Source organism: Moschus berezovskii, chromosome 15 (assembly GCF_049115385.1).
Source record: "Moschus berezovskii isolate FMDL1 chromosome 15, NW_MosBer_1.0, whole genome shotgun sequence".
In the NCBI taxonomy this organism is placed as follows: Eukaryota; Metazoa; Chordata; class Mammalia; order Artiodactyla; family Moschidae; genus Moschus; species Moschus berezovskii.
In genome coordinates this window covers 17889690-17915834 of record NC_142474.1, presented here as the reverse complement: position 1 = coordinate 17915834, position 26145 = coordinate 17889690, and the positions used below count along the sequence as shown (strand labels likewise).

The following is a 26145-nucleotide window of genomic DNA, read 5'->3' as shown; positions in this document are numbered from 1 at the left end:
AAAACATGATGCTAGGTGAAAAAATGCAGACACAAAAGGCCACGTGTTGAGATTCTGTTTATGTGAAATGTTCCAAAGAGGCAAACCCATGTGGATAAAAAGTAGATTAGTGGTTGTTAGGACAAGGGTGGGAAGAGAAATGGGAAGTAGCTGATAATGGGATAGGTTTTGTTTCCAGGGTAATGAAAATGCTCTAAAATGTTTTCACAACTCCGAATATATGAAAAACCTCTGAACTGTATATACTTTAAAACGGTAAACTTTATGAACAATGAATTACATCTCAAAGTTGTATTTTAAAAGTTATAGACGCTAGCCCAGACCGATGAAATCAGAATTTCTGGGAGGTGGCACCTGGGCATCTCTGTGTTTTTAAAGATCCCAGAAGATTGCCAAGGACAGTCAGGTTTGAGAACCTCTGCTCTGATATGAAGCTGACAGGGTGTGACATGAGTTCTGTTTTCACGTCGTGCTAATCCTAACACTTACTAGCAGTACAGTTTACCTCCATCATTTCCACATCTGTAACTCTAAGCCCTTGCACTGTCTGGCAGGAGGAGAGACTTGTCCAGGCTCCTTTGGGAGCACAGCAAGGTGGTCCTGGGTTCTACTGGAGACATCTTGTTTTCAGTGAAATTATGTAAGCCTCCAAGCAGCTCGTGCATTGGCCAGCCCCCGGGAGGTCCACTGTGTGCACTGTGTTAGGACGCTTTTGTTTGGTGGAGTAGGAGTCGGTGTTGGCCCTCTCGGTGAAGGGACCTGTAAACGTTGCTCCTTTCCTGTCTAGGTCATCTGGATCATCTTCTACACTGCCGTCCACTATGACTGACGGTGCATGGCCCCGCCTGCTCCCCGTCCGGTCCAGAGGACCCTCTTAGTCACAGCACAGAAGCATGATTGGTAGGGGCTCCCCAGCCACGTGGAACCCGGAAGACCCATGTTTCCTGGACCGAGAATCAGTGTGTTGGGCGTCAGTGTCTTCTGCAACGGTTGCGACCTGAAACTTTTTAAAGAACCATCCACCTTTTGGAGAAGCACTTTTGAATTGTCCATCGCCAACCGTTTCTTCTTGGAGACCATCATGAGATACCTGTTTGCCAATTGGAGCTGTCCTTTAATTCGCTGCACCTCTGGATCTGGATGAAACATTAAATTGTCTTCCTTCTCCATCAGGTGTACAGTTTTTAAACTACCAATCATGGGCATTTCAAGTCTTCTGAAAACAGTATGGCAGTATGTGCATGGTGCATAGCACAGTACAAGCAGCATCTGATAACGGTTTTCATTGTAGAATGTTTTCAGATACTTGAATAAATCAGATCTTTAATTGAGACCCTGTTGATGATACTGGTGAAGCCTTTCCTACCTCCGCTCTAGCTTCAGAACCCAGTAGGGCAGTAGAGGTGGTGGGCTCCCCTCCCCCTTTCTTCTTCCCTCTTCCCTCTGCTCACTTAGCAGCTTCAGCTGGGCCCCTTTCCTTTCATGGGCAGCAGGGAAATGGAGGACTGGAGTTGGTACAGGCTTGACTTTGTGGAGAGAGGGCTAACCACCCGCTGATGCCCCCACCCAGGGAATGTGACTAACCAACCTCGCTGCAGTGTGCTGGGCTCAGATGGTGTTGTTTTATATTTGGCCACAAGGTGGCGAGGCTGCTGTAGCCAGAAAAGCATAGTCAGGTTCAAAGGATAAGCCACACAATGAAACAGACCTGAGAGCTAGGACTGTCCAGAGAAGGGGCTTAACAGGGATGTGGAGGATCTGGACTGTCAGAGGTCTTGCTCTTGGCATGGCGGTCAGGTGGGAGCTGGCCAGCCCAGGTTCTGCTGCTGTTTAAGCCACCCATCCCCTCTGCTTTCCTGTTCCTTCGCAGTCCTACCTTCAGAGGTATGAGAGCGTTCTGAGTGAGACTGGCCAGTTTTCTTTAAATGGTTACTTTTTCCGCCTTGATGCTGGTGGTGGTTTTCTACCTTGTGGGAGGGGTTGTGGGATGGAAAATGACTCTCGACAGGCAGAAGGAGATGACACTGGAAACCCCAAACTCAGAAACTGACTGGCTCAGACCCCGGAGGACATCTGGTCTCTTTTTGGAGGCCTGGCCCTGTTCTTAACTGCTCTAGACTCGAACTAGAGGTTACAGGCCAAGTCATTGCACTGGGAGGAGGTTAAGTGCTTTCTTAGGACTAAGAGGGGAAGGAACAGAGGATACCGGTGGAACCCTGGATGTGCCTTTGTGTGCTCGCTCAGGCTGAGCTGAGATGGGGCTCTAGGTGCTGTAGCCTTGGTTCCCCTTTCGCCGTCTGCTTTCGGCCTTGGCATCGTCTAAGGAGGTGTCATCAGTCAGGCTGATGTAGGAGTTCAGGGCCTCCCGGAGCCCCTCGCTGAGGAGGGACTCCCCCGCTGTGGCAGATGCTTCAGAGAACAGGAGGGAGCTGCGGAGAAGGGACGGGAGCCTCAGCCTCCTCCCCGCCTCGCCACACAGTCCCTGTGCTCAGAACCTGCTGAAAACCCCCCGGTTTCCTGTTCCTATCAGATCAGACCCCTGCTTGACCTCGCTTAGGGCTGGTGCTCTTGTATCCCATCTTGTCTGCCCTTCCACCCTGGCCACCTTTGTGTCCCGGCATGCCCCGTATCCGTGCCCGCTTTGGCGTCCCTGCTGGTCCCCCCAGCAGACCCACTAAGCAATGCTTAGTGGCTCCCAGGTGTCCCTGAAGGTGACACCCACAGCCCAGGTTCCCAGGGGTGGGTCCTTCTAACTCTTTGTTCCACCTTCCCATTCCAGGAGCCCCTCACCTGTCCAGCTCTTTCCAGTTGAGTGGTGTTGCCTGCACAGTCACAGGTGGGGGTATGGCCTTGCCAGGGAGTGGGCCAGCCCTCCACAGGGCACAGGGCTCCTTGAGGAGGCAGCAGATGTCATCCGCCAGCTCTGAGGAAGAGACCTAGATCTTTGACCTGGCCGACTCCAGCCCCGATTCCCTCACCAACCAACCACCCCCGCCCTGACAGCCTTCCACACTTGGCTAGTGGGATTGGGAACCCCAAACTGTTCATCTGGAAGCTGAGATGCAGTCAGAGATTCTGGGCTAACTGGGGAGATTTAATTTACTGTGTGATTTTGGGTAAGTTGAGGGACCTCTTTGAGCCCCAGTTTTCTGATTAGGAAGGTGCTTTGGAAAGAAGAAAGCTAAGGGATGGTCAGTCTCCACTTGTTCAGTCGGTATCTGCTGCCTGGAACAGCTGTCCAGAAACCCCCTGATCAGTTTTCTCAGCAGTGGTCTTTCCTCTCTGCCTCTGACACTGTGCTGTTACAGGATAGGCACCAGAAGATGCTGAGAACTGACTAAAATCCACAGTAACAACAGCTGTGGGCCTAATTCCCGTGGAGAGAACCGTGCCAGCTGTGGGGGACCTTGACTCAGAACCACAGTGGTGGGTGAGGTACTGGCCTACACACCCACAGGACATCTGAGTGGCTCTGTTGGTGTGAGATGAAGCCAGGGCTCCCAGGCTGCATTTCTTGGCACAGGGACTGGCGTGGAGAAAGGGGCGGTCCCTCTTCTGTCTGGATATTCTCCAGCAGATAAAGAATCCAAGAGATGACTGACTGCCCTCAGAGCCCAAATCCCCATATACTCTCATATGAGGCGGGGGGCGGCCATACCAGAGTAATGGTCCACCAGGGCCAGGAGCGAGGGGAAGGTGAGGCGTGGTGAGATGTACAGCCAACCATTGTCAAGGCGCTGGATCCTGTAGTGTCTGATCCGGTCCCAGGAGGCAGGGCGGCTAAGGCGGACCGACAGGGAGTAACAGCCTGAGGAGGAAAGGCTCTGGGTGGGACTAAGGCCGTGTTGGGACCCAGCCCTGCCCAGGATAGGAGAAGGAACACGTGAAATGGCCACGGGGAGTGGCCACCAGGCTCAGACAGAAGGGGAGGGGGAGGGGAAAAACAAAGATCTGCTGTCTTATTCACAAATGACAACACATTCATAACAGCTAGGGCTCTCGTGAGGATGAAATGAGATCATGCACACAGAGTGCTCAGAACAGGGCCTGCCATAGTTGAAGTGAGCATTAAGTGTTGGCTATTATTATAAAGACCCAAGTGGGCAGAAGTGTTAGAATGTGATCAGTAGATGTCAGCAAGGATGCAGAGAAAAAGGAATTCTTAGCCTGCTGGTGGAAAGGTAAGTCAGTATAAGCCACTATGGAAACAGCTGGCATTAACTAGCCGAGCTAAACGTGCTCATACCTCACAACCCAGTGGTTCCATCCCAGCATGATCCCTTGCCAATACGAAACCAAAAAGATCCAGAGCAGCATTGTTCAGAAAAGCCCCAGACTACAAACAGCCCATGTGCACTCAAGAGAATAGTAGATTCTAGAAAGTAATATGATTCAGTGAAAGTTTTAGTCACTCAGTAGAGTCCAACTCTTTGTGACCCCATGGACTATGGGCTGCCAGGTTTCTGTGTCCATGAAATTTTCCAGGCAAGAATACTGAAGTGGGTTGCCATTTCCTTTTCCAGGGGATCTTCTCGATGCTGGGATCAAACCCAGGTCTCCTGTGTTGCAGGCAGATTATCTGCAATCTGAGTCACCAGGGAAGCCCAACTATTTGTAGTAAAAGTTAATAACCACCATGCACACAAGCATAGGTAAATGTTTGAAATAATGAGCAGAAACAGCAAGTCACAGAAGCATACATTCAGTATGATTCTGTTTATATAAAGTTCAGAGGCAGCCAAGACTATTTCGACTATTGCATGTGTGGCAAAGCTAGGAAGAAAAGAAACTGATCAACACAGTGAAGCAGGCAGGGGGCTTCAAAGGTAATGGTGCACAGTTTAAACTAATAGGTGGGCACATGGGTGTTGCTTTTATTATCAGTCATTAACCCACTGCTGTTGTTGGGTCACTAAGTCGTGTCCAACTCTGCGACCCTGTGGACTGTAGCATGCCAGGGTCTGGTGTCCGCCATCTCCTGGAGCTTGCTCAAATCCATGTCCGTTGAGCCAGTGACTCATGTCCACTGAGTCAGCTGTATAACCATCCTGTCCTCTGCGGCCCTCTTCTCCCTTTGTTTTCAATCTTTCCCCACATCAGGGTCTTTTCCAATGAGTTGGCTCTTTGCATCAGGTGGCCAAAGTATTGGAGCTTCATACATGGATGTTATATACACTGATGCAAGTGACAGAGTTTTTCCAGTTTTCTTTTTTTTTTTTCAGGGGGTGGTGGCGTGTGGGATCTCAGTTCCCAGACCAGGGATTGAATCTGGGCCATAGCAGTGAAAGCCCAGAATCCTAACCACTGGGCCACCAGGGAATTGGCTGTTTTAGTTTTTAAAATCAACTTTATTGAGACAGAATTTATAAAATGAAAATGCAAATATTTAAAGTGTACAGATGATAGGTTTCAACAAAAAATAGATAACTGGCCATGGTTGAAAAATAGAGAAAAAAAGGACTATATAAAATCAGGCCTAGAATAGTAATTTTCAGCAGATGAGGATACATATGAGAGCTCTCTATAACTTTAAAGTGGGATTCATTTCTTCAGTCAACGCTTCATCAAAATGAAAGGGGTGCTCCCCTGGTGGCTTAGTGGTAAAGAATCCCCCTGCCATTGCAGGAGACATGGACTTGACCCCTGATCCGGGAAGATCCCACATGCCGAGGAGTAACTAAGCCGTGCGCCACAACTATTGAACCTGTGCTCTACAGCCCAGGAGCTGCAACTGCTGAGCCACATGCTGCAGCTTCTGAGGCCGCAGCCCTAGAGCCTGTGTTCTGTGACAAAAGAAGCCACACACCACAATGAAGAGCATCCACAGCTAAAGAAAGCCCACGCGCAGCAATGAAGACCCAGATCAGCCAAAAACAAATAAATAATTATTTTTAAAAAGCCAAATAGGAAGAGGGTTCTTTAGTGGTATAACGGTAATAATCTATTTTTTTTATAATAATCTATTATTACTATCTAAGGATCTAAAGCTATCTGTAGCTTTCATTTATTGAGTGCTTACTATGCACCTTTTATATGGGATATAATTCTCCTAACCACCCTATGAGGTAGGTACAATTATCCCCACTTTACAGATGAGAAGACTGGCACAGAGATCCTGGAAGAGGCAGTGACCCTTTCACTTAACCTTTCCCTGTGGAATGCCAACAATATGCAGGAGGGAATTTCCCAAACCACAGGCACTGCTTGGTTTTAGGAAGCTTTTACTTTGAGGAAGTAGTCTAAATACTCCATTAAAAGAAGGAGATTTTCAAACTGTATTTTAAAAATACAACTACTTGGGACTTCCCTGGTCGTCCAGAGGCTAAGACTCTGAGCTCCTAATGTAGGGGGCCCAGGTTCGATTCCTGGTCAGGGAACCAGATCCCACATGCCACAACTAACACCCCTTGTAGCCAAATAAATAAATATATATTTAAAAAACAATACAACTACTTGATAAACACATTTTGACTATCAAAACATAGGCTAAAAGTAAAAGATGAAAAATATGTATCATACAAATATTAATCACAGGAAGGCTGGAATGATTATATTAATATCAGAAAAGTAGAATTCAGGACCAACAATATTATCAGAGATTAGAGGATGTCCTGAATTTGCATGCACTCAATCACAGAAATTAAAGATACAGAAGCAAAGCTGAGAGTATTAACAGAAGAAGAGATGTCCATAATCATAACCGGAGATTTCAACATTCCTCTCTCAGTACTTGATAGGATAGAAAATCAGTAGGGAAGTAGAATAGTTGAACAATGCAATCAGCCCATTTGGCTTAACAAACACTGGACCCAACAAGTGCACATGGAATATTCAAGGCAGACTGTAGACTGGGCCATAAAAACAAATTTAAAAGTATTGAAATAATTAAAGGTATGTTTTCTGACTACAAGAATTAAATTAATAACAAAAAGATATACGGAAAATTTCCAGATACTTGGAAATAACCCAGCGACTGAGGAAATTATAAGCAAAATTAGAAAATATTTTTAACCAAAGAAAAATTTGTGAGCTCAGCTAAATCAGGACTTAAAAGTACATTTGTAGCTTTAAACCTTATATTTGAAAAAAAGAAAGGCATAAAATAATGTCTGTACCTTAAAAAGCTGGAAAAATTAAATTTTTGTAGAAGGAAATAAAGCAGAAATGAAAAATAGAAAACAATAGAGAAAAATCAAATGCTGATTCTTTGAAAAGATTGATAAAATTGATAAACCTCGAGCTAGATTGATCAAGAAAGAATGAAAAAAACCACACACCCACATTGCCAACATTAGGAAGAGGGGACATCACTACAGAATAGATCCTACACACATTAAAAGGATAAGGGCATAAACAACTCTATGCCAATAAATTCTACAACTTGGATGAAATGGACAAATCCTTAAATGACACAAATTACCAACACTGATGCAAGAAATAGAAAATTTGAATAGGCCTCTATCTATTGCAGAGGTTGAATTCATAATTTTAAGACTTGCTACAAAGATGACTCTGGGCCCAGATGGTTTCACTAGTGAGTCCAAGCAAACATTTAAGAAGAAATAATTTCAATTTTACAAATTCTTTTAAAATACAGAAGGTAACATTTTCCTACCCATTTTATGAGATCACCAATTAACTTGCTATAAAAACCAGACGAAAACATTATGAGAAAATTATAAACCAATATCCCTTATATATATATATATATATATACAACAAAACAAAACAAAACCCTTAACACACTGTTAGCAAACTGTACCCAGCAATATGTAAAAAAGATAACACAATATGACTAAACTGGCTTTATCCCAGGAATTAAAGTTGATCTAAAAATTGAACATCAGTGTTAATTCACTATATTAGTAGAATAAAGGGGCAAAAAATGATTACCTGGAGAAATGTAGAAAAATAATTTGACACAGTTCAATTATGATTTTTTTTAAATAAAACTAAAAATAGAAGGTGTAATAGTTTCCTATGGCTGCTGTAACAAGTTACCAGATATATAGAGGTTTAAAACAACAAGAGTGGATTATTTTACAATGCTGAGGGTCATAAATCTGAAATGGGTTTCACTAAACAAAAATCAAGGTATTAGCAAGCCTGTATTTCTTCTGCAGCCTCTGGAGGAGAACCCCTTTCTTTGCCTTTTCAGTTTCTAGAAGCCACCTGCATTCCTTAGTTCATGGCCCCTTATTCCATCTTTATTCTTACCCTCTTGCCTTTCTCTTGTAAAGACCCTTGTGATTTCATTGGGCTCATCTGGATAATCTACCATAATCTCCCCATCGCAAAATCCTTACTCACATCAGCAAACTCTCTTTTGCAATGTAAGGTAATTCACACTCACTGGTTTCAGGGATTAGAACCTAGACATTATTGGGGAACTATACTGCTATCACAGAAGGGTACTTCCTCATAACCTGACATAGAGGATCTGTGAAAAATCTATAAGTAACATCAGGAGATCAATCCTGGGTGTTCACTGGAAGGACTGATGCTAAAGCTGAAACTCCAATACTTTGGCCATCTCATGCGACGAGTTAACTCACTGGAAAAGACTCTGATGCTGGGAAGGATTGGGGGCGGGAGGAGAAGGGGACGACAGAGAATGGGATGGCTGGATGGCATCACCGACTCGATGGACATGAGTTTGAGTGAACTCTGGGAATTGGTGATGGACAGGGAGGCCTGATATGCTGTGATTCATGGGGTCGCAAAGAGTCGGACATGACTGAGTGACTGAACTGAACTGAACTGAACATCATACTTAATGGGAAAGACTAAATTTTTCCTTCTAAGATTAAGAACACAGCAAGAATGTTCTTACAACTTTACTTGTTATATACTAGAGGTCACAGCGAGTGCAATCAAGACAAGAAAAAAAAAGAAAGGTCTATAAGTTGGAAAATAATTAAACTATTTATAGATAATGTGTGATCATATATGTAGAAAATCCTAAGGAACCTACAAAAAAGCTACTAGAACTAATAAGTGAATTTAGCAAGGCTACAGGCTACGAAGTCAGTATACTTTGAGAAGCATGGAGTAGGGTCCCTGCTTCCTTTTCTTTGTCTTCTACTTGACTCTGGAGACACCTTGACTTTGTATCTTTAAGAATCTCTTCTGGGGCTTCTTTGGTGGTACAGTAGCTGAAAGTTCTCCTGCCAATGCAGGGGACACCGGTTCAATCCCTGGTCAGGGAAGATGCCACAGAGCAACTAAGCCCATGTACCACAACTACTGAGCCCGTGTGCTGCAACCACCGAGGCCTGCTCACCTAGAGCCTGTGCTCTGCAACAAGAGAAGCCACTGCAATGAGAAGCCGGAGCGCTGCAACAGACTGGCCTCTGCTCACCACAAGGACAGAAAGTCTTTGCAGCAATGAAGCCCCAGAGCAGCCAAAAGTAAAAAAAATTTTTTTAAAAAGAGAAGTATCTTTTCTGGAGCTGTGCTGTCACCCTGAAAAAGTTCTCTGGTTGGGAAAGGGCTACATATCTGAAAATAGTCTCTGGAGGCCAACCAGCAAGCTGAACTAAGTTCCTCTATGGGGCATGGTTCTCCAGCCACCCCATCTTGGCCACTGTCACCACAGTTACCAGAACCAGGAAGGGTCCTCACAGCGAGATAATAAGCTCTGTCAACCCCATGTGGGGACAGGTCTCCTACCAAGGCCATCTGTGACTGCTCGGTGTGCCTGGAATCCTGCTGTCCCATCTCACTGCAAGCTGCAGCCAGTCCCAAATATCTGCTGCTGTCTCCCAGCTTTAGGACATCTTTTAAACTTGGACTTTCTGGGTTCATATCCCATAGAGTCATACCCTATGACACCCCTGCATACTATAACCCTATCTGTGTCTCTAAGACATCATCTGACCTCTCAGATTTGTTTCTTCATCTATAAAGGGGGATAATAATTGTCCCTGTCTCAGGAGATTGCCACAAGGATTCAGATGGTAAAGTAGATAAAACATTCAGCAGGGTCTGGCATATAGCAAGCATCCAATACTCCTTATCTGTTCTCTGCCTCTTTGCCCACATTGTTCCCTTTATATGGAACACTCTTCCACCTGAGTCAACACCAGTCTTCCTTTTACAACTCAGTTCCTACTCAGACAACTCTCCAGAGCTGGTTCTCTGCCTGGGAGAAGCCCCAGCTCTCCCTCAACACTACCCCACCCATCATATATCCAACAGTGGGTCTCACAAGGGATGGTTCTAATTTATTTGCCCACCATGTTCCCATCTCAGAAAACAGCAGCAGGATTCACCCATTACTAAGCTTCTAACCCCAGCATCATCCCTCAGAGCTTCCATTCTCTCTTAATCTCCCTTCCAGCCCTACAGAAAAACCTGAATATACTGGCTACGTTCAGAACAAATGAGGAAACCAACCACTTCTTACTGTGGCTTCCCACTTTCACCTCATCCCCTGCCAGATCCTCTCTTTGCACAGTACAGGGATCAGATCATGTCACTCCCCTGCTTAGAACCCTCCCTGTCACATTTAAAATAAATTGGAAACCCTCACCCTGGCAACACCTTGTGTGACCTGACTTTTGGTGACCTTGAATCTGCTCTAGGCACACACCTCCCACCTGCAGAGGATGCGCCTGTTTACTTGGTTCCTCCTAACTGCTGCTTTATTGTGTTCTTTGTGGCACTTGCCGGGCTGCTGTGTGTGCTCAGACGTGTCTGACTCTGCGACACCATGGACTGCAGCCCACCAGGCTCCTTTGTCTATGGAATTTTGCAGGCAAGAACACTGGAGTGGGGTGCCATTTTCTACTCCAGGGCACTTGACAAGATCAGACACTTAATTACTATTTGTTCACTATGGACACTGCCAACTAAACTGTGGGCAGGAAGGTATTTTGCTTTTTCTGTTGTTGAATCCCCACCACTTACAACAGCGGCTGGCACAGAGTCACCATGCAATATTTGTTGAATGAATTACTGAATCTCAGTGATGAACACTGCACACAGCCATGATTAAAAGCAGACTCAAGGAGTCCTTGCCACCATCTGTACTCCAACCGCTGTGAGCAGATGGTGTGAGGGGCAGTCTACCCTACCCCGGTTCTTCACCCTCTCTCCTCCCCTCAACGCACACTCATGCACTCATTCGCTCATCCATTTATCCAGTAAATATCTGTGGAGCAGGAGCTGGCACTGCGTGAGCCCCAGATACAGGTAATCAGAACTTCGCTCTCTGGGGCACATTCTGTGGGGCATGTGCCAGGGACGTCTCACTGGCACATGCCTCAGCCAGAATTTTCCTTTCTGGTCCTCATCCTTATGTTTAGCTCCCCTGCTCTTAGACCACACACCCAACTTTGTCTTAAGAAATAAATGTATTGCGGCTACAGAAGAGGTCTTTTCAGGTAGCTATGCGAATTGAGAGCAAAAGGTGACAAACATCCTGGGGACATGACATTGCAATGGGTTTTGAAGGATGAGTAGGAGTTGGCCAAGTGGAAGAACAGAGGAGGGCGCTTTCCAGGCTAAGGGAGGCTGTGTGCAAGGATGCAGCAATGGAAAGAACAAGGAGTGTTTGTTCATGGAGCATTTTGGTAGGCAGTGGGCCGGAAGGCAGGCTGTGGGAGCTGTGGCTGGTGCAGGGCCACTGGGAGACCCCTGGGGGGAAAGGCAAGGTACTGGGGTTGCAGGAAGCTCAGGGAGGCTTAGCCAATGTCACAGGCTTGCCTGCAGTGACCTGTGGGGTCAGGCCCATGTTCTCCCAGGTGTTCTGATGATGATGCCAGGAGGACAGGAGGGGTCCACAGGAGTGTGAGGGATTAGACTAAAAGCTCTGAACTTCCACTGAGACCTCTGAGACGCTAAGAGCCTTCAGGATGCTGCACCGTGGCCCCTCAACTGTCTGGAGCCTGAGGGCAGGAACCACAATTTAGCAGGCCTGACTCAGAGGAGATGCTTATAAGCGCTTCTCAACCGACAAGAATGCAGAGGTGAGCCCCTCGGGGGGAAGTGTATATGGCTCATCACTCTTTTATCCTCAACAGAGTATCAACACACAGTAGGACAGCAGGAAGGTAAGAGTGTGGTGCTTTTGGGGTCTGGTCCTGGCGCTGATCTCTGGAACAGTCCTAGGACCTCCAGAAGCCCTTTGAACCCCTTCACAGACCAAGATTTTCAGTCTGACTTGGGCTAAAACACAAGGTATGCCAAAGGGACTCTCAGGAAGATGTAGAGGTCTCTTCCCCTCCCGACTCCAGGCCCTGAATTGTGTTCTTGGGAGCTCAGTGCCCCAGGACTTCCTCCTTGGTCCATCCACAGACTCAAAGCCCCTGCAGAATTTCCCTCCCAGAGGAACATCCACCCCTTGGGCCAAAGAAAAGCTAATCCTGGTCTCACCCACTCAGTCAACAGTTAATTACCCTTATAGATGACAAGATGCATTATGCAAACATGAAAAATACTGTCTCTCATTACTTGATTTTGGGTTCTCTAGACTGGAACTGTGTTTTCAAACTTAAAAGAACAGGAGAACCAGCCGGAGAGCTTGTGACGGAAGCAGATTTCTGACCTCTGTGCCCCACAGTCTTATTCGGCAGGTCTGCGGTGGGGCCCAGGAACACACTGACAAGATGTTTCCCTGACGATTCCTGTACACTCGGGTCTCAGAACCACCATCCTATGGCGTCACTTGGGCCCCTACAGCTTTAGTGTCAAAGTATTTTTTTTTTTTGACCACAAACCACAGTATGAAATTTTACACTGTGACCCAGGACACAGTTAAAATGATTGAAAACAAAAGTTTGATGAAGTAGTATTTTCCCCAGCCCCAGTGAGGCATCCTGTTGCAGCTGTACTTCACTTTAAACACTCACCAGTCCAGATTCACCAGCTTAATGGGTCTCAACCTTGGCTGCACATCAGCATCACCCAGGGTTGGGGGTTGGGGGGGCTTTTATAGCTTCCAGGGCCCAGGCCACACCCTTGACCAATTAAATCAGTAACTTTGGGGGTGGAGGGCAGGCATCAGTAATTTATAAATCTCCCCCAGATGATTCCAATACAAAGCCAAGATCTAGATCTGTCATGTCTGACTCTTTGCAATCCCCTTGACTGTAGCCCACCAGGCTCCTCTGTCCATGGGATTTTCCAGGCAAGAATACTGGAGTGGTTGCCATTTCCTACTCCAGGGGATCTTCCTGATCCAGGGATCGAACCTGCATCTCTTGCGCCTCCTGCATTTGCAGGCGGGTTCTTTACCACTGAGCCACCTGGGAAGCCCACTAAGGTCTAGATCTTAAAGTGTGGTCCCGAGACTAGCAGCAGCAAGCATCAACTGCGAACTTGTTGGACAGGCAAAGTCTCAGGACCCAGACTTACCAAATCAGAACTGCCTGGACCAGGTCTTTGGTCTAATAAACCCTCCAGGTGATTCTGATGGCCACCCAGGTTTGAGACCCACTAGTCTATAACCACTGAATTAATCTGATTTCTTGACCCACAAATGGGTCGTGACCCATTTTCTTGACAAGCACTCTCCAAAAGGAAGCCCCAGATGAGAGATCAAAAATTAGTATTGGGGAACTGCTGCCTTTCCTGTAGAATTGGCAATTTTCTTTCTTTTTTGATGAGAGCTGCCTTCTGTACTAATACCTTCTGGCGTTGCTGTGGGAAACCTTAGAGTCAAATCTAACCTTAATCCCAACAGTTTTGTGGATCCTTAGAGATCTTATGGATCCTTTATACCTTAAACTTATACAGTGCTGGATATCAGTTATGTCTCAATGAAACTGGAAGGAAAAAACAAAGACCCTACAGATTCTTATCTGCTTTCTCCTTTATTTCTCCACTGGTTCCTCCTGTATATGTATCTTCTTAAAAAGGGGGCAGCGTAGCAATAAGTTCCGGTCACTATGCTCTTGGGGTTCAACCAGGCCAGAGAAGGAGTGGGGGTGGGGCAGCTGAGCACTGGAGCACTTCCTGTGGCTTCTCAAGCTCACTGGGGCCTGGTCTGCAGCACCCCTGCCCCCAACAGCACCGCTATGGTTTCCTGTTTGTAGCTACCGCACTTGAGCCAGCCCCTGACCCTGGTCAGCCTACGGGTGTGTGTGAGGGGGTGATGCTGGTACTTTCTGGAAAACAGTAGAAGGGGCTGGGGAGAGGTGGAGTGGGGAGGGGACTCCTGAAGAAAGGAAAGGAGAGGCAAAGACGTGCTGGAAGGAGCTCCAGGAGGGAGACTTGAGTAGAGAACTGAGTACACCCCTGACAATGCATCAAAGTTCAGTTTAGGACAAGCACAGAAAGCCCATCCTATAGAGCCTCTCCCCAGTCCATCCCTGAGGTTGCAATGAATCACCATTATCATCACAGGTGGGCCTCTCTTGGGGGTCTGAAGTGAGATGAACCTCAGCTGGGTTTGAATCCCAGCTATGCACTTATAATCTGTGTCTCCCTAGGCAAATAGTTTCTCTACAAGTCTCAGTTTCCTCATCTGTAAAATGGGAACACTGGAAGGACAGCCCCTGCCCCTGCAACAGGGTTGTGTGAAGGCAATTAAAAGGCCTAACATAAACGTGAACACTGTTCCTCTCTGTCCTTGCTGTAAGGGATGCCTGGCTGCAGTTCAGAGAGTAAGCAAGGGCATCAGAGACAGACTTGATTTCATGTTTTGTTTGCAAAGGCCCTGAACCTGGGGTAGGAGAGGCCCCATTTGGATGTGCAGTGTGACAGGTCTCCATCCCTCTGTGGGCTTCTGTTGCTCCATCTGCACAGCAAAGAAAGGAGGGTCATGAGGTAACTCCTGGTGGGATCTCTGGCTCCAACTGGCTAATGACCCAAAGCACAGAGACCTTGTCAACTTGTCAACATTTTGCCAAGAGATCAGGATCCTGCTGTGTTCTGGGGAGGAGAAATCATTATTGGTCAAGGCAGGGAATGACTGTACTCTCCTATGACTATATGGTAAGTCCCGGTTGCCAAAGCGTTGGCTAAGCCTGGATTCCTTCTGTGGGCAATTCACACCCACTTTTGGAAATGCAGGTCATTGCCTCTTTTTTTTTTTTTTTTAATATTTTCATTTATTTATGTGGCTGTACAGGGTCCAAGATGCAGCACATGGGATCTTCAGTTGTGGCAGGTGGATACTAGTTCCTCAACCAGGGATCAAACACCGGGGCCCCTGCATTTGAAGCCACCATAGGAGTCCTTTTTCCCCATTGTTGATGGGTTCTCATGGCCGCAGCATGTGGTCAGTTAGTCAGGCCGTCCAACTCTGAGGCTGTCTCCAGCCCTTCACATCTGGCCTCCTACCACTACCCCCAAGTCACATCACACCTGGCTACTGGCACGACAGGGATGAGCTGAGGGTGGCACTGAGCTTACCCACCTCTCCTGGTCTGGCTCTCCCGGATGAGGAAGGCCCCTCCACGGTTCCCAGGCAGCAGCAGCAGTTCCTCAGCTTTCTCCCGGCTCAGGCCCTCATACAGCCACCTGGGGGTAGGGAGAGACAGTTGGGGGTCAGCCTGGGCGTGTGTGGGCCAAGACCCTACTGGAACCTCTCCTGCCTCTGTGGACCTCCAATTCCAACTGTCCCATGGACAGCTGGCCTTGGGGTCTCTCAGGCCCCGCAGCTGTGTCCTGGTTCTGGCTCCAGGGCCCTCAGATGACAATCTCAAGGGGTCAGCCCCAGTATTCTCTGACTGGAGACCTGATTCCCAAATGGCCAGGGTCTGGGGACAGGTTAGGTGATCCCAGATCCTCTCCTGTCACCCACCCAGTTCCCCCAGCGCCGCTACGCCATTCACTCACATTTCTAAGCCTTCACCTCTCTAAGAATTGTTCTTTTTTTTAAGTTTAGTGAATATTTGATTTGAAGTTTAAAGTTTAACTATGTAGTCAAACGGTGTGCAGGTGAACATTTACTCATTATCACCGAAATCTCACTTCCAGTGGAGCTTATTTGTGGGTCGAAAGTTTGGAACTAGAATGTTCAAGACATTCTAAAATTTTGAGGAAAAAGTTATGTAGCCACGGGTCTCCATATGTGCGTCCAGTGCTGGGGTTCTTGGGGATCTGAGCCCACATCCTCCTTCCTCTCTTCGTCTGACCCCTCACCCATGTATGTCCACGAGGGACTTCACTGCCATGCAAAGTTCAAGGAAGTGTTGTAGGAATTTTTTGGCTACTAGTCCATCTGCTTCCCGCTGTCCCCAGAGTCACTCCTGGGTTGTTGCTGTTGTTCAGTGGCTAAGTCGTGTCCAACTCTTTGTGACCCCATGGACTGTAACCCACCAGACTCCTCTGTCCTCCACTATCTCCAGAGTTTGCTCAGATTCATGTCCGTTGAATTGGTGATGCTATCAAACCATCTCCCTCTGCCACCCCCTTCTCCTTCTGCCTTCAATCTTTCCCAGCATCAGGCTGGGGGGCCCAAGCAAAGCCTCAGGAAGCCAGTTTGATGGAAATGGCTGTCATTCTGTGAAACTCCACAATCTAAGCCAGAGTCAGGGTTGAGTTGATCCCAAGTAAATAAGAAGCTATGATTCTCTTGGTGCCAGCAGCAAACTTAGCCTAATTTCATAGCAAATAAAACACATCCCTTCATAAAGAGGCTACAAATGAAGTTGTGGCCAGAAAGGGGACTGACTCTTAGAGGTAGTCAGTGTTTCCTCAGTTTAAACTTCAGTGTCAGCTATGGACACAAAACTCGGCAGCAGGCCTAGGCCACGGAGAGACATGTAGGCCAGGTGGGTTTCACCCTGCCTCTGTGTGAACTGATCCTCTATGAGGGGTTCTCCTGTCTCAGGATCAGAGTCAGGCATCCCATGAGCTTCAGAAAGTAAGGCCATCCCTGAGTTCTGAGTTTTCCTCAGAACTGAAGAGCGGCTGTCACGGCACACACAGTGACACATTCCTGGCTCCAGGTTATTCATTGCCTTTTTTTCTAGACACAGAATTTGCTCTGGAGTCAATCTGTCACTTACTCTTGGCAAGAGATGGCTCACACTTTGTAAAAGACCATGTGTGCCCAAGTCCAGTCCTCCCAAGTAAATGTCTCTTGGAAGGACCACCCAAGGAGGCTCCCTGGCGACATTAATGCCCAGCATTCCCCTCCACCAGATTCTTGCATGTGCATGTGTGCTAAGCCACTTCAGTCATGTCCGACTCTGTGACCCCATAGACTGCAGCCTACCAGGCTCCTCTGTCCACGGGATCCTCCAGGCAAGAATACTGGAGTGGGTTGCTATGCCCTCCTCACCAAAATCTTGGCCATCCTCTAAGGACCAGGCGCTACATCTCCATGAAGCCTTCGTGAGCCCTGGGCTCCCAAGCCTCACAGGCTGACCTGAGAGAGTCAGTTGTCAGCTCCTCTGGAGGACAGGGTCCTGGCCTGATTCACTGCTCATGCCAGCTCGCTCAGATAAGACTGGACGTACAGAACCACACTTGTGGGAGGAGACAGCAGGAAGCCCCCCGAGGCAGGGCCTGGGATGGGGACTCACCCATGGGAGATTCTGGCCACGTGGATGCTGGGTATGCTGTACTCTCTGCCCGAGACATCTGACAGCACCGTCCACCAGTCTCCATCCCTGGAGAGAGAAGGACGAGGGGGCCCCCTTCTCATAAGGGCCAAGCCCTGGGAAGTGCTCCTGGGGGATTCATGGGGACCCACCAGGCTGGGTCCTGTGGCCACCTGTCCCACCTCAGTGTCCCAGGTTTCCTTGCACCAGCCAGTGCAGGTACCTCCTGGGCAGCAGATGGTCTGATTCAGGGCCCCTCCCCACTGCTTCTCCCTGCAGGAGTGTCAAGCTGTAGACACTCCGCTTTTGTGAGCTCAGCACCAAAGGCCATGCTCTTTACTCCTGGAAGGGACCCCTCCCTCCATGAGTACATCTTCAGGGATTGGGGGAAGGGACAGAGCATCCCACCCAGTGCCCTCGGAAGGACTTACTCCGAGACGATGGTCAACGGCTCGCCCAGTCTCAGCGAAAGCTCTGCCTGCTCGCCCACTGGGAAACTGCCCAGGGCCACAGCCTTGGCCCGGCTCCTCTCTGGAGGGAGGGACAGAGGTGGTCACTCTTGGGCCAGACTTGAGTTCCGGTGGAGGCTGGGTTCCTCCATCAGTCCTCCCACAGGCACGTGGGGCGGCATGTCTGCTGGGCTCCCAGAGGGTGCCTGGATCTGATGCTTTTCCACAGGGCTGTGTAGAGCCCCAGGGCGCCCAGACATCTCCTAGGGTCCCTCAGGGAGAGGACTGGTGTGGCAAAGGGAGTGGGGCTCCTGACTACAATCCCTTTTTTTTGACTGTGCAGGGTCTTTATTGCAGGGTCTTCATTGCAGCGCATGGTCTCTTCGTTGCTGGGCACAGGCTTTCTCAAGTTGCAGCGAGTAGGGGCTACTCTCAAGCTAGTTGCAGTGCGTGGGCTTCTTGCTGCGGTGGGTAGAGCATGGGCTCCAGAGTGCGTGGGCTCAGTGGTCGAGGCGCATAGGCTTAGTTGCCCTGTAGCATGTGGGATCTTAGTTCCCGGACCTGGGATAGAACCCATGTCCCCCTCACTGGCAGGCAGATTCTTAACCACTGGACCACCAGGGAAGTGCCTACAACCCCATTTTTACACAGATCATCACAGGAGATTTTGATAGAGGAATTCTGCTGCTCAGCAAACTTAAAACTGACAGTTGTAAGCAGGTATTAGCCTGGATTTCTGAGCTCAGCTTCTGAAAGGCACTGATGAGGTGGTTACCAGATGGACCAGCTTTGAGGGGCTGAGAGGGGAACACGGGAGGGTGAGGGCTCCTGGAGGGGCCCAGGACATCACCCATCTGGACGGGCGCTGTAACTCTGGAGTGCCTGCACGTGGGCAGAGTGGTTCTCTCGTGACTTTTGTCCTGAGCGACAGGGGCAAGTCTGTGCTGCCCCCTCAGAAGAAGTGCAACCCCAGGCCCGCTATGACAGGCCTGGCCCAGAGCAGGTGCCCAGCAGGAGCGCATGGCTCTGTCAAGTGTCCTAGTCACACACCTGCCATATCTAGCTGAGCACCTGCTGTATGCATCGTCTCTATTCAGACACAGCAAAGCAACTGAGGTTCTGCAGGGCGCTCTGCTGGCAGTCCTTCTCCACCCATGGGGCACTGCTCCTGGGCCCAGGGAGGGTGGACTGGCCTGCACAGCACATCTCTGAAAGGCCCAGACTGCCTGGGAGGCTGACGTTCAAAGAGGGAGTCACAGAGACAGAGGATGCCAAGCCACCCCCACCCCTACCCCACCCCACCAGGACTGGTCCTGAGAACACAGGGGCCTTGAGGCCTAAACTTGAAGTTGGGAGAGCAGGAGGCAAGCGGCTACCTTTAGCATAGGATGTTCATCCCCTCGCCCCACTGGGGACCAGCCTGTCCCATCTAACTAGATCTCCTGATGCTTGTCCAGGTCCACTTTTACTGAAAAATCCCATCCTACTGAGCACCCTTCACCCACACCCCAGTGGACCCCTCCCCTTCCTCCTCGTCCCATCTCAGTAGGGGCCTCTGCATCAAGCTATGAGAAGCAGTCAGGGCCAGAAAGAAAGGTTTATGTAACTCACAGATGCTCCTCAGGGCCTGAGAGGCCTCTGTGAGGCCCTCTAGACAGAGCTAAGGCCCCAGGAAGTGAGGGAGGGAGAGAAGAGGACAGACAAGGACCCAGGGGATGGGCGGGGCAGACACAGAGTTAGACTCTTCATGGGGGCTGAAGGCCTCCGGGAGATGGACAGAGTGAGACAGATTCTGGAAATGGACCTGTTCCTGCATGTTCTCCCAGACCCACACGGAGATCCCCTTGTTGACCCCAGACTGGAGTCCTCAGACCCTGGGGCCTGGCCATCCCACGGGGCAGGGGAGTGCCTGATGCTCGAATACATGGCGCAAGTAAGTCTGGGGCGCGTGTCCTGAGAAAAGAATGGAATGGCCCCTCTCCCTTCTGGAAGCCCTGGCTTCACATCCCCAGGAGCTACTGAGTTGCACATGCTGCCCCCTGATGGGTCCCCTCCAGTGGCTGAGTCATCTTCATCCTTCACTCCTTGGATGAAATGAAATGTCCCCCTGCCCCCGACAAGCCCCTCGGCCCACACTCTGAATCAGAGACCCTTAAAACTGTCACCAAAATCTAATACAATTGTAACTGATGGTTGCTTTAGCTCCTGTCTCAGGGGCTATGCCTGCCTTGTCCACAGCTGTGGCCCGTCCTTCCCCTGGAGACCCTGGGAGAGGGGAGTACCCAGTTCCCCTCTGTTCCCACAGGCAGGGAGGGCCCCAGGACACCTGCTGGGGGTCACCCCTCTCAGCTGCCTCTCTGTGAGTCAGAGCTGCCTTGGGGGCACTGCCTGTGGCTTGATTCAGAGGAAACAAGGTGGATCTGTGTGGTTTGCAGATCTCTTCCTGCAGGGCCCCAGAATCTGGGTGCACAGTGGGGCAGAGAGGAGGCAGCTGCCTGCCCGCCAGGTGTCTGCAGGGTCCAGGTGTCGATAACACCTGGATCTGGGATCTGGGGGAGGCTGGTATTAAAGAGGGAGGATACTGGGCCTTCCCTGGGGGCACGGGTTTGATTCGTGGTCGGGGAACTAAGATCCTGCATGCTGTGTGGTGTGGCTAAAAAGAACACAAATAAAAAAAAAAAATGAAAGGAGGATATTGGGGATGGGGGCAGAGAAGTGGAAAGGACGCCCCCACCAATGTAGAGGACTTTTCAGATTGGGGGCAACACCTGCCAAACACAGACATCCAGACTGTGGCTCTGCACTCTCCCACTCCTGTTTAACTATGTGGCTGTGTCCTTCCTCCTAAAAGTGCTGATGGTTTAGAGTAATCTTGTTATCTGTGATAGTTACTTTTGTGCGTCAGAGTGGCTAGCCCACAGAACTCAGATATTGGGTCAAATACTAGTCTAGATGCTGCCATGCTGCTGTTTTTTTAGAGGAGATTAACAGTTAAGTCAGTTGCTATTCAGTCATTAAATTGTGTCCAACTCTTTGCAACACTGTGGACTGCAGCACGCCAGGCCTCTTTGTCCTCCTTGGAGTTTGCTCAGCTTCATGTCCATCGAGTCAGTGATGTTATCTAACCATCTCATCCTCTACCACCCCGTTCTCCCTTTGTCTTCAATCTTTCCCAGCATCAGGGTCTTTTCCAATGATTTAAATCAGTAGGTTTTGAATTACCCTCCACAATGTGAGTGGATCTTCTCCAGTCAGGTGAAGACAGAGAGAAAAAGGCTGATGTCCTTGTAAGAAGAGAGAATCCTGCCTCCAGGCTCCACTCTGGAATTCAGCAGCATAAACTCCTCCCCGGTCTCCAGCCTGCTGACCTGCCTTGCAGACGTCAGACTGGCCACTCACAACCACTTGGGCCAAGTTCTTAAATTCTCTCTTACACACGTGTGCACACACATACCCTACTAGTTCTCTCTCTCTGGGAGCCGCTGACAAATGCACTATCAAAACCCCAAATCAGAAAGTGATGTTAGAAAGGATTTGTGGGCTGTTTTAGGGAACAAGAAAAAACTGGGGCTATAGTTCTAACATCAAAGTATTAGATACTGCAGGATACTTTGATGGCCTAATTATCTTAATCATCTGACTCATTGGAAAAGACCCTGATGCCAGGAAAGACTCAAGGCGGGAGGAGAAGAGGATGACAGAGGATGGGATGATTGGATGGCATCACCGACTTGATGGACATGAGTTTGAGCAAGCTCTGGGAGTTGGTGATGGACAGGGAAGCCTGGCATGCTGCAGTCCATGGGGTTGCAGAGTTGAACATGACTAAGCGACTGAACTGAACTGAATCATCAAAAAAACAGACATTTTTAGTCAGGACTGCCTTAGAAAACCACAATGATAGGTTCAGCCTATGCCTTGTATGAACTCATTTTTCCAGGCATCATTGCTCTATTTTGCTTCAAGTATTCCATAGCACCTCTCAGGATAACAGCATCACCATCCAGCAGAACTTTCTGTGCTGATGGAAATGTTCTGCAATTGTGTTGTCCAATAAGGTAGCTAGTAGCTACATACGGCTGGTGAGCACTTAAAATAAGCCTGGTGTGACTGAGGAGCTGAATCTTTGATTTTAATTAATTTCAGTCTAAACTGAAATAGCAACATAAGGTTAGTGGCTGTGGTAATGGATGGCGTAGCTTTGGAGAGCAGTGGAAGTGGGCTGGTCTAAGAGCTACAGCTCAGTCTCTGGGTAAGCTGAGTTAGGAGGAGGGAAGCCGTGGGAGACACCTGGGGACCATCACACCCTCCGGGTCGCTACTGTCACCCTCTCACATATTCTAGTTTATCTGGTTTAATGTTCTGACCACTAATATGTATGCTCCGCGAGAGCAGGGACCCTGGCTGTTGGGTTCATGGAGAGGCGAACGCTCGAAGCTGTGTTTATACTTAAAGCTGTGTCGGAGTGGCTGGTCAGGAAGGCCCTGGCTGCCCCGGGGCCCATGGCCTGCCTACCTGCTTGCATGGGCTCAGGATCCTGGCCGCGCACACAGGGGCTGAAGGTTGGGCTTGGAAGGGCTTTCCCCCTGCTGGGCTGACTTCCCATCGTTCCTCAGAACACTCAGGAGCACATTGCCAAGAGAAATCTGAAAGAGATGCTGTGATGGGGACACGCCATGGCTCTCCAAGCCTGGTGCCCAGACCCCCGCCTCCTCCCGCTCCTGCCCACCCCTCCTCCACCCCACCCTGCCCCAGCTCAGCCCTGCTGACCTCCTGGCTGACACAAGGGAATGAGATCCCTCCCGTGGCTCCAGCCCCTCCCCACCAGACTCTGAAGGCTTTCTGCAAACCAGATCTTGTTTTCTTTTCATCCCATCTTTTCTACCCTGCAGCCATGCTCCATTCAATGTTTCTGGGCCTTTCCCCATGTGAAGTCCCCTCCCACTGGCTGGAAGACCCTTTTTGCATTTCCAGCCTGTCTGTATCCCACCCTCCCCAGGAAGTTTTCCCTGAATCCCCCAGCCCTAGCTGCTCACTGCTATGGTTCCTTAGAACCACTGCCTGACCTGGGATCACATTCTGTCACCTGGGGGGCAAGGGCCAATGACAGGAGAGAGTTCATTCATTCCAGGCACACCAGGACCCATGGCTAGGTGGGCAAGGGGGATCTGAGGGGGGAGACTGTATGACACAGTGATGACTTGCAAGTCTTTACAGGATTGGTCGTCGAACCATTTCCCTCTCTTTGCCTCCATTCCCTCATTTGAAAAAGGGGATAACGACACCCTCCATATGGGCCTGAGAGATAACGCGTGTGAAGAGGCTGGCCAGTGCCTGCTTTTCCTTTCTCACACCCTGAAGGTCACTTCACCAGAGGCTGTTCCTGGGGACCTTCCCTTGTGTCCCTCTTGGCTCCCTGTTGTGCTTTCCCAATTTTTAATTATTCATGTACTGGGGTGCTCATTTAACCAGTCCTGATTCCACAGCATGCTGTGAACAAGGACCTGTTTGCCCATATCCTCGGCATTTTCACCCACAGATGGCACTTGATGCACATTACCTAAATGGATGGAGTGATTATAAGCTCTTTGGATAGGCGTCTTATCCTTGTTTGTTATTTAATCTCTAAGCTGTGCCCAACTCTTGCAACCCGATGGGCTGTAGCCCGCCAGGCTCCCTTGTCCATGGGATTCTCCAGGCAAAAACACTGGGGTGGGTAGCCATTTCCTTCTCCAGGGGATCTTGCCCATTATCCTTAGAATAATTTAAATTCTCAGGTTTCCATGGTAATGCTGATTTTTTTCAAACAATATATTATTAAGATGTTGCAGGAAGGTGGTTTCATTCTTTGAGACAGTTTCAGACTTTTCCTTACAGACAGGACATGATTACACAAGTGTGGGGACATGGCAGGCTCTATCCTGCCTTTGAACATCTCCCTACCCCTGGGTGAGGACAGCTGCTCGCCATGATCTCGGAGGAGCTTCTGTGGCCTCACCAGCCATCCTGTCTGAGGAATAAAGGTCCTGCCTTAGAGGTTAGAACAATTATCTGTGAAACCATCTGCCATCTCATGCCATTGACACGGGGAAAACAGGATCTGTTTGCTCTCCCTCCCAGGGAAGCTCAGGTCCACCCTTAGAGGATGGCTCCTGGCAGCCACTTCCTGCTCAGTCTTGGAAATCCTGAAACCTTGGCAGCCCGAGCTGGTGCTGCTGCCTCCTGGGGTCTCTGCTTCCCTCAAGGTCAAGGCAGCTCTTCCTGGTCAGGTTTTTAACAGTCCTGCTGGTCCCAGCCTTTTCTTCCCTTGGGTATGAGGTATACAGACACGGGTCCAGAAAACCCCTGGGACAGACCATGCCTGGTTAGCGCAAGGGCTTAATTCAGACCAACCAAACTCAAGCTGTGTAACCTCAGGCAAAGCATGCGAATTCTCTGAGTCTCATGTGTGAATCTGGGAATAATACTGACATCATGGGTTGTGAGGAGAAGCTGAGCAGCCTGGCAGGGAGTGTGTGCTCAGTGAAGGTTGCTTTCTTCTCCTTGAGCAAGACAAAGTCACCACAGTTAGCAACCACACTAAACCCAGAGGCTTCTTCCCGCTGCAGGCAGAGGTGGGGGCTGGGCCCACAGGAGGCGAGAACCCTGCACTCAGGCTGCCAGCCCCCAGCACTCTGCCAGCTCCCTTCACCTAGTCAGGTCAAGGTCGGGAAGACTTCTGGGGGCAAAATGAAGACGGTGGCTGGGCAGACCTAGGAAGAGGAGGTGGTATTGGCCCAAACTTAAAGAATCTAATAATAACTGTGTGAGTATCTGAATAACTTACTCATGTTAGGCACTTTGCAGGGGCCCAGGCATGGGTGGAAGGAAAGAGTTAAAGACAGCTGAGGTCAGCACACGGCCCACATTGTTTTGATCATCGCACTTGACCTTATGAGAGATCGGCAGGGTTTGAATACCATTCCAAACAATGACCAGGGCCCAGAGAGTGACCTCGCGCTCTGTTGATAGTTGGTTAGTGCAGACCTGGTTTACAATCTGAGTCTTCTGTGTGTTTGTGCTTCTGAAGATAATTTCTCAGTGGTGGAGGGAAGTCACAGATTTGGATTGAGCTAAAGGGAGAACCCCTGCCCTCTCTTTTAGCTGAGAAAGATCAGCCGAAGACCTTTTTGAGAGGAACTGTAGACTCCAGAACTGAATGTACCTTCAGAGGTTATAATCTAGACTCCTTGTATCCACTGACACCGTACGGCTATAGCTCAGAGAGGGTCCCCAAGTCACACAGCAAGTTGGGAACTGAGATGGGACCAGAATAGGCATGAAAAGCAGCTGGAGGGAACAGCCAAGGGGGAGAGGAGGACCCTCAGAAGCCGCTTCTCACAGCTTCACCAGAACCAACTCCCCTTCCCCTGGAGCTTATTTCCCAACTGTATAGCACACTCCCAGTCTTGAGGGAACCATCCTTCCTCACAGTCCCAAGGCCATCAGAAAACAAAAACAAGCATACTTACTGGTTTCCTGTCATCAGAGTCTTGGGGTGGGGGCCCAGCTAAGATGCATGCTTTAGCTGAAGAGGTTGGAGCTCTCAGTGGGGTGGAAAGTCTTCTGGAAGTCTGCCAATGTCCTTAGTTCTAGGCCACCCAGAAACCTCTTGACCGGCGAGTCTTCAGGGAGCTTTGGGGAGCTTGGCATCTGCCTGTGGTAGCGGTCTGTACCCCGGGGATGAGACAGGAGTCCCGTGCTCCTCAGAGACCTCTGACTAGGTGGCCCTGTCAAGTACAGCCAGGTGGGGAAGCAGGACCCATGTCTCTGAGCTCTGCTGCAGGGTCCTTGGGGCTCCCGGCTCACATCTGCAGGCTCTGTGGTTCTCACAACCACCCGTTTCCTCTGACGGCATCACAGACCATCAAGGAGCCACCTTCCCCAAGTTCCTGTTTGTGGGGGAGAAGCAGCTGCCGCGTCACGATCCTGGAGGGAGAGGTTTCTCTTCTGGCTCTGGGGTTTGGGTCTGCTCTGAGGAACACAGACCCAAGGTAAATGGGTAGCCAGGCTTCCCTGATCATCACCATCACCTGAGGGGGCTTGCTAGTCTCAGATCCCTGAGACCCTCCCACATCTTCTGAATCAAGTCAGCAGAGGAGCAGCCCCCAGACTCTGAATCTTCACCACGCCAAGAGATTCCTCTTCCTGGCAAGTAA

The 26145-nt window shown here is 49.3% G+C and overlaps 2 protein-coding genes and 1 long non-coding RNA gene across 5 annotated transcripts in view; 2 read left to right on the top strand and 1 right to left on the bottom strand.

Annotated features, from left to right (window-relative positions):
- RAB5IF (RAB5 interacting factor) overlaps window positions 1-1333 on the top strand; it is a 7382-nt gene extending 6049 nt beyond the window's left edge. Inside the window, exon 4 of the mRNA XM_055436885.2 lies at window positions 788-1333. Coding sequence (XP_055292860.1) covers window positions 788-829 — 42 coding nt within the window. The 3' untranslated portion in view covers window positions 830-1333. The remainder of the gene's footprint in view (window positions 1-787) is intronic.
- SLA2 (Src like adaptor 2) lies at window positions 45-26145 on the bottom strand. 3 transcript variants are annotated; one of them, XM_088843811.1, is made up of 8 exons: window positions 25459-26145; window positions 22463-22605; window positions 17930-18029; window positions 17481-17567; window positions 15365-15468; window positions 3659-3808; window positions 2791-2923; window positions 45-2429 (listed from the first exon to the last, which is right to left on the bottom strand). In XM_088843811.1, the coding sequence occupies exons 2-8, from the start codon at window positions 22551-22553 to the stop codon at window positions 2264-2266; spliced, it is 831 nt and encodes a 276-aa protein (XP_088699937.1). In that variant the 5' UTR covers window positions 22554-22605; window positions 25459-26145; the 3' UTR covers window positions 45-2263. The 3 variants fall into 3 exon arrangements, with proteins under 3 accessions (XP_088699937.1, XP_055292804.1, XP_088699938.1); XM_055436829.2 differs by having other exon boundaries at window positions 22463-22593; XM_088843812.1 differs by lacking the exons at window positions 45-2429; window positions 2791-2923; window positions 3659-3808 and adding an exon at window positions 13494-14743 and having other exon boundaries at window positions 22463-22593.
- LOC148775346 (uncharacterized) overlaps window positions 19666-26145 on the top strand; it is a 28265-nt gene continuing 21785 nt past the window's right edge. Inside the window, exon 1 of the long non-coding RNA XR_016039123.1 lies at window positions 19666-19880. This is a non-coding gene — a long non-coding RNA (uncharacterized LOC148775346). The remainder of the gene's footprint in view (window positions 19881-26145) is intronic.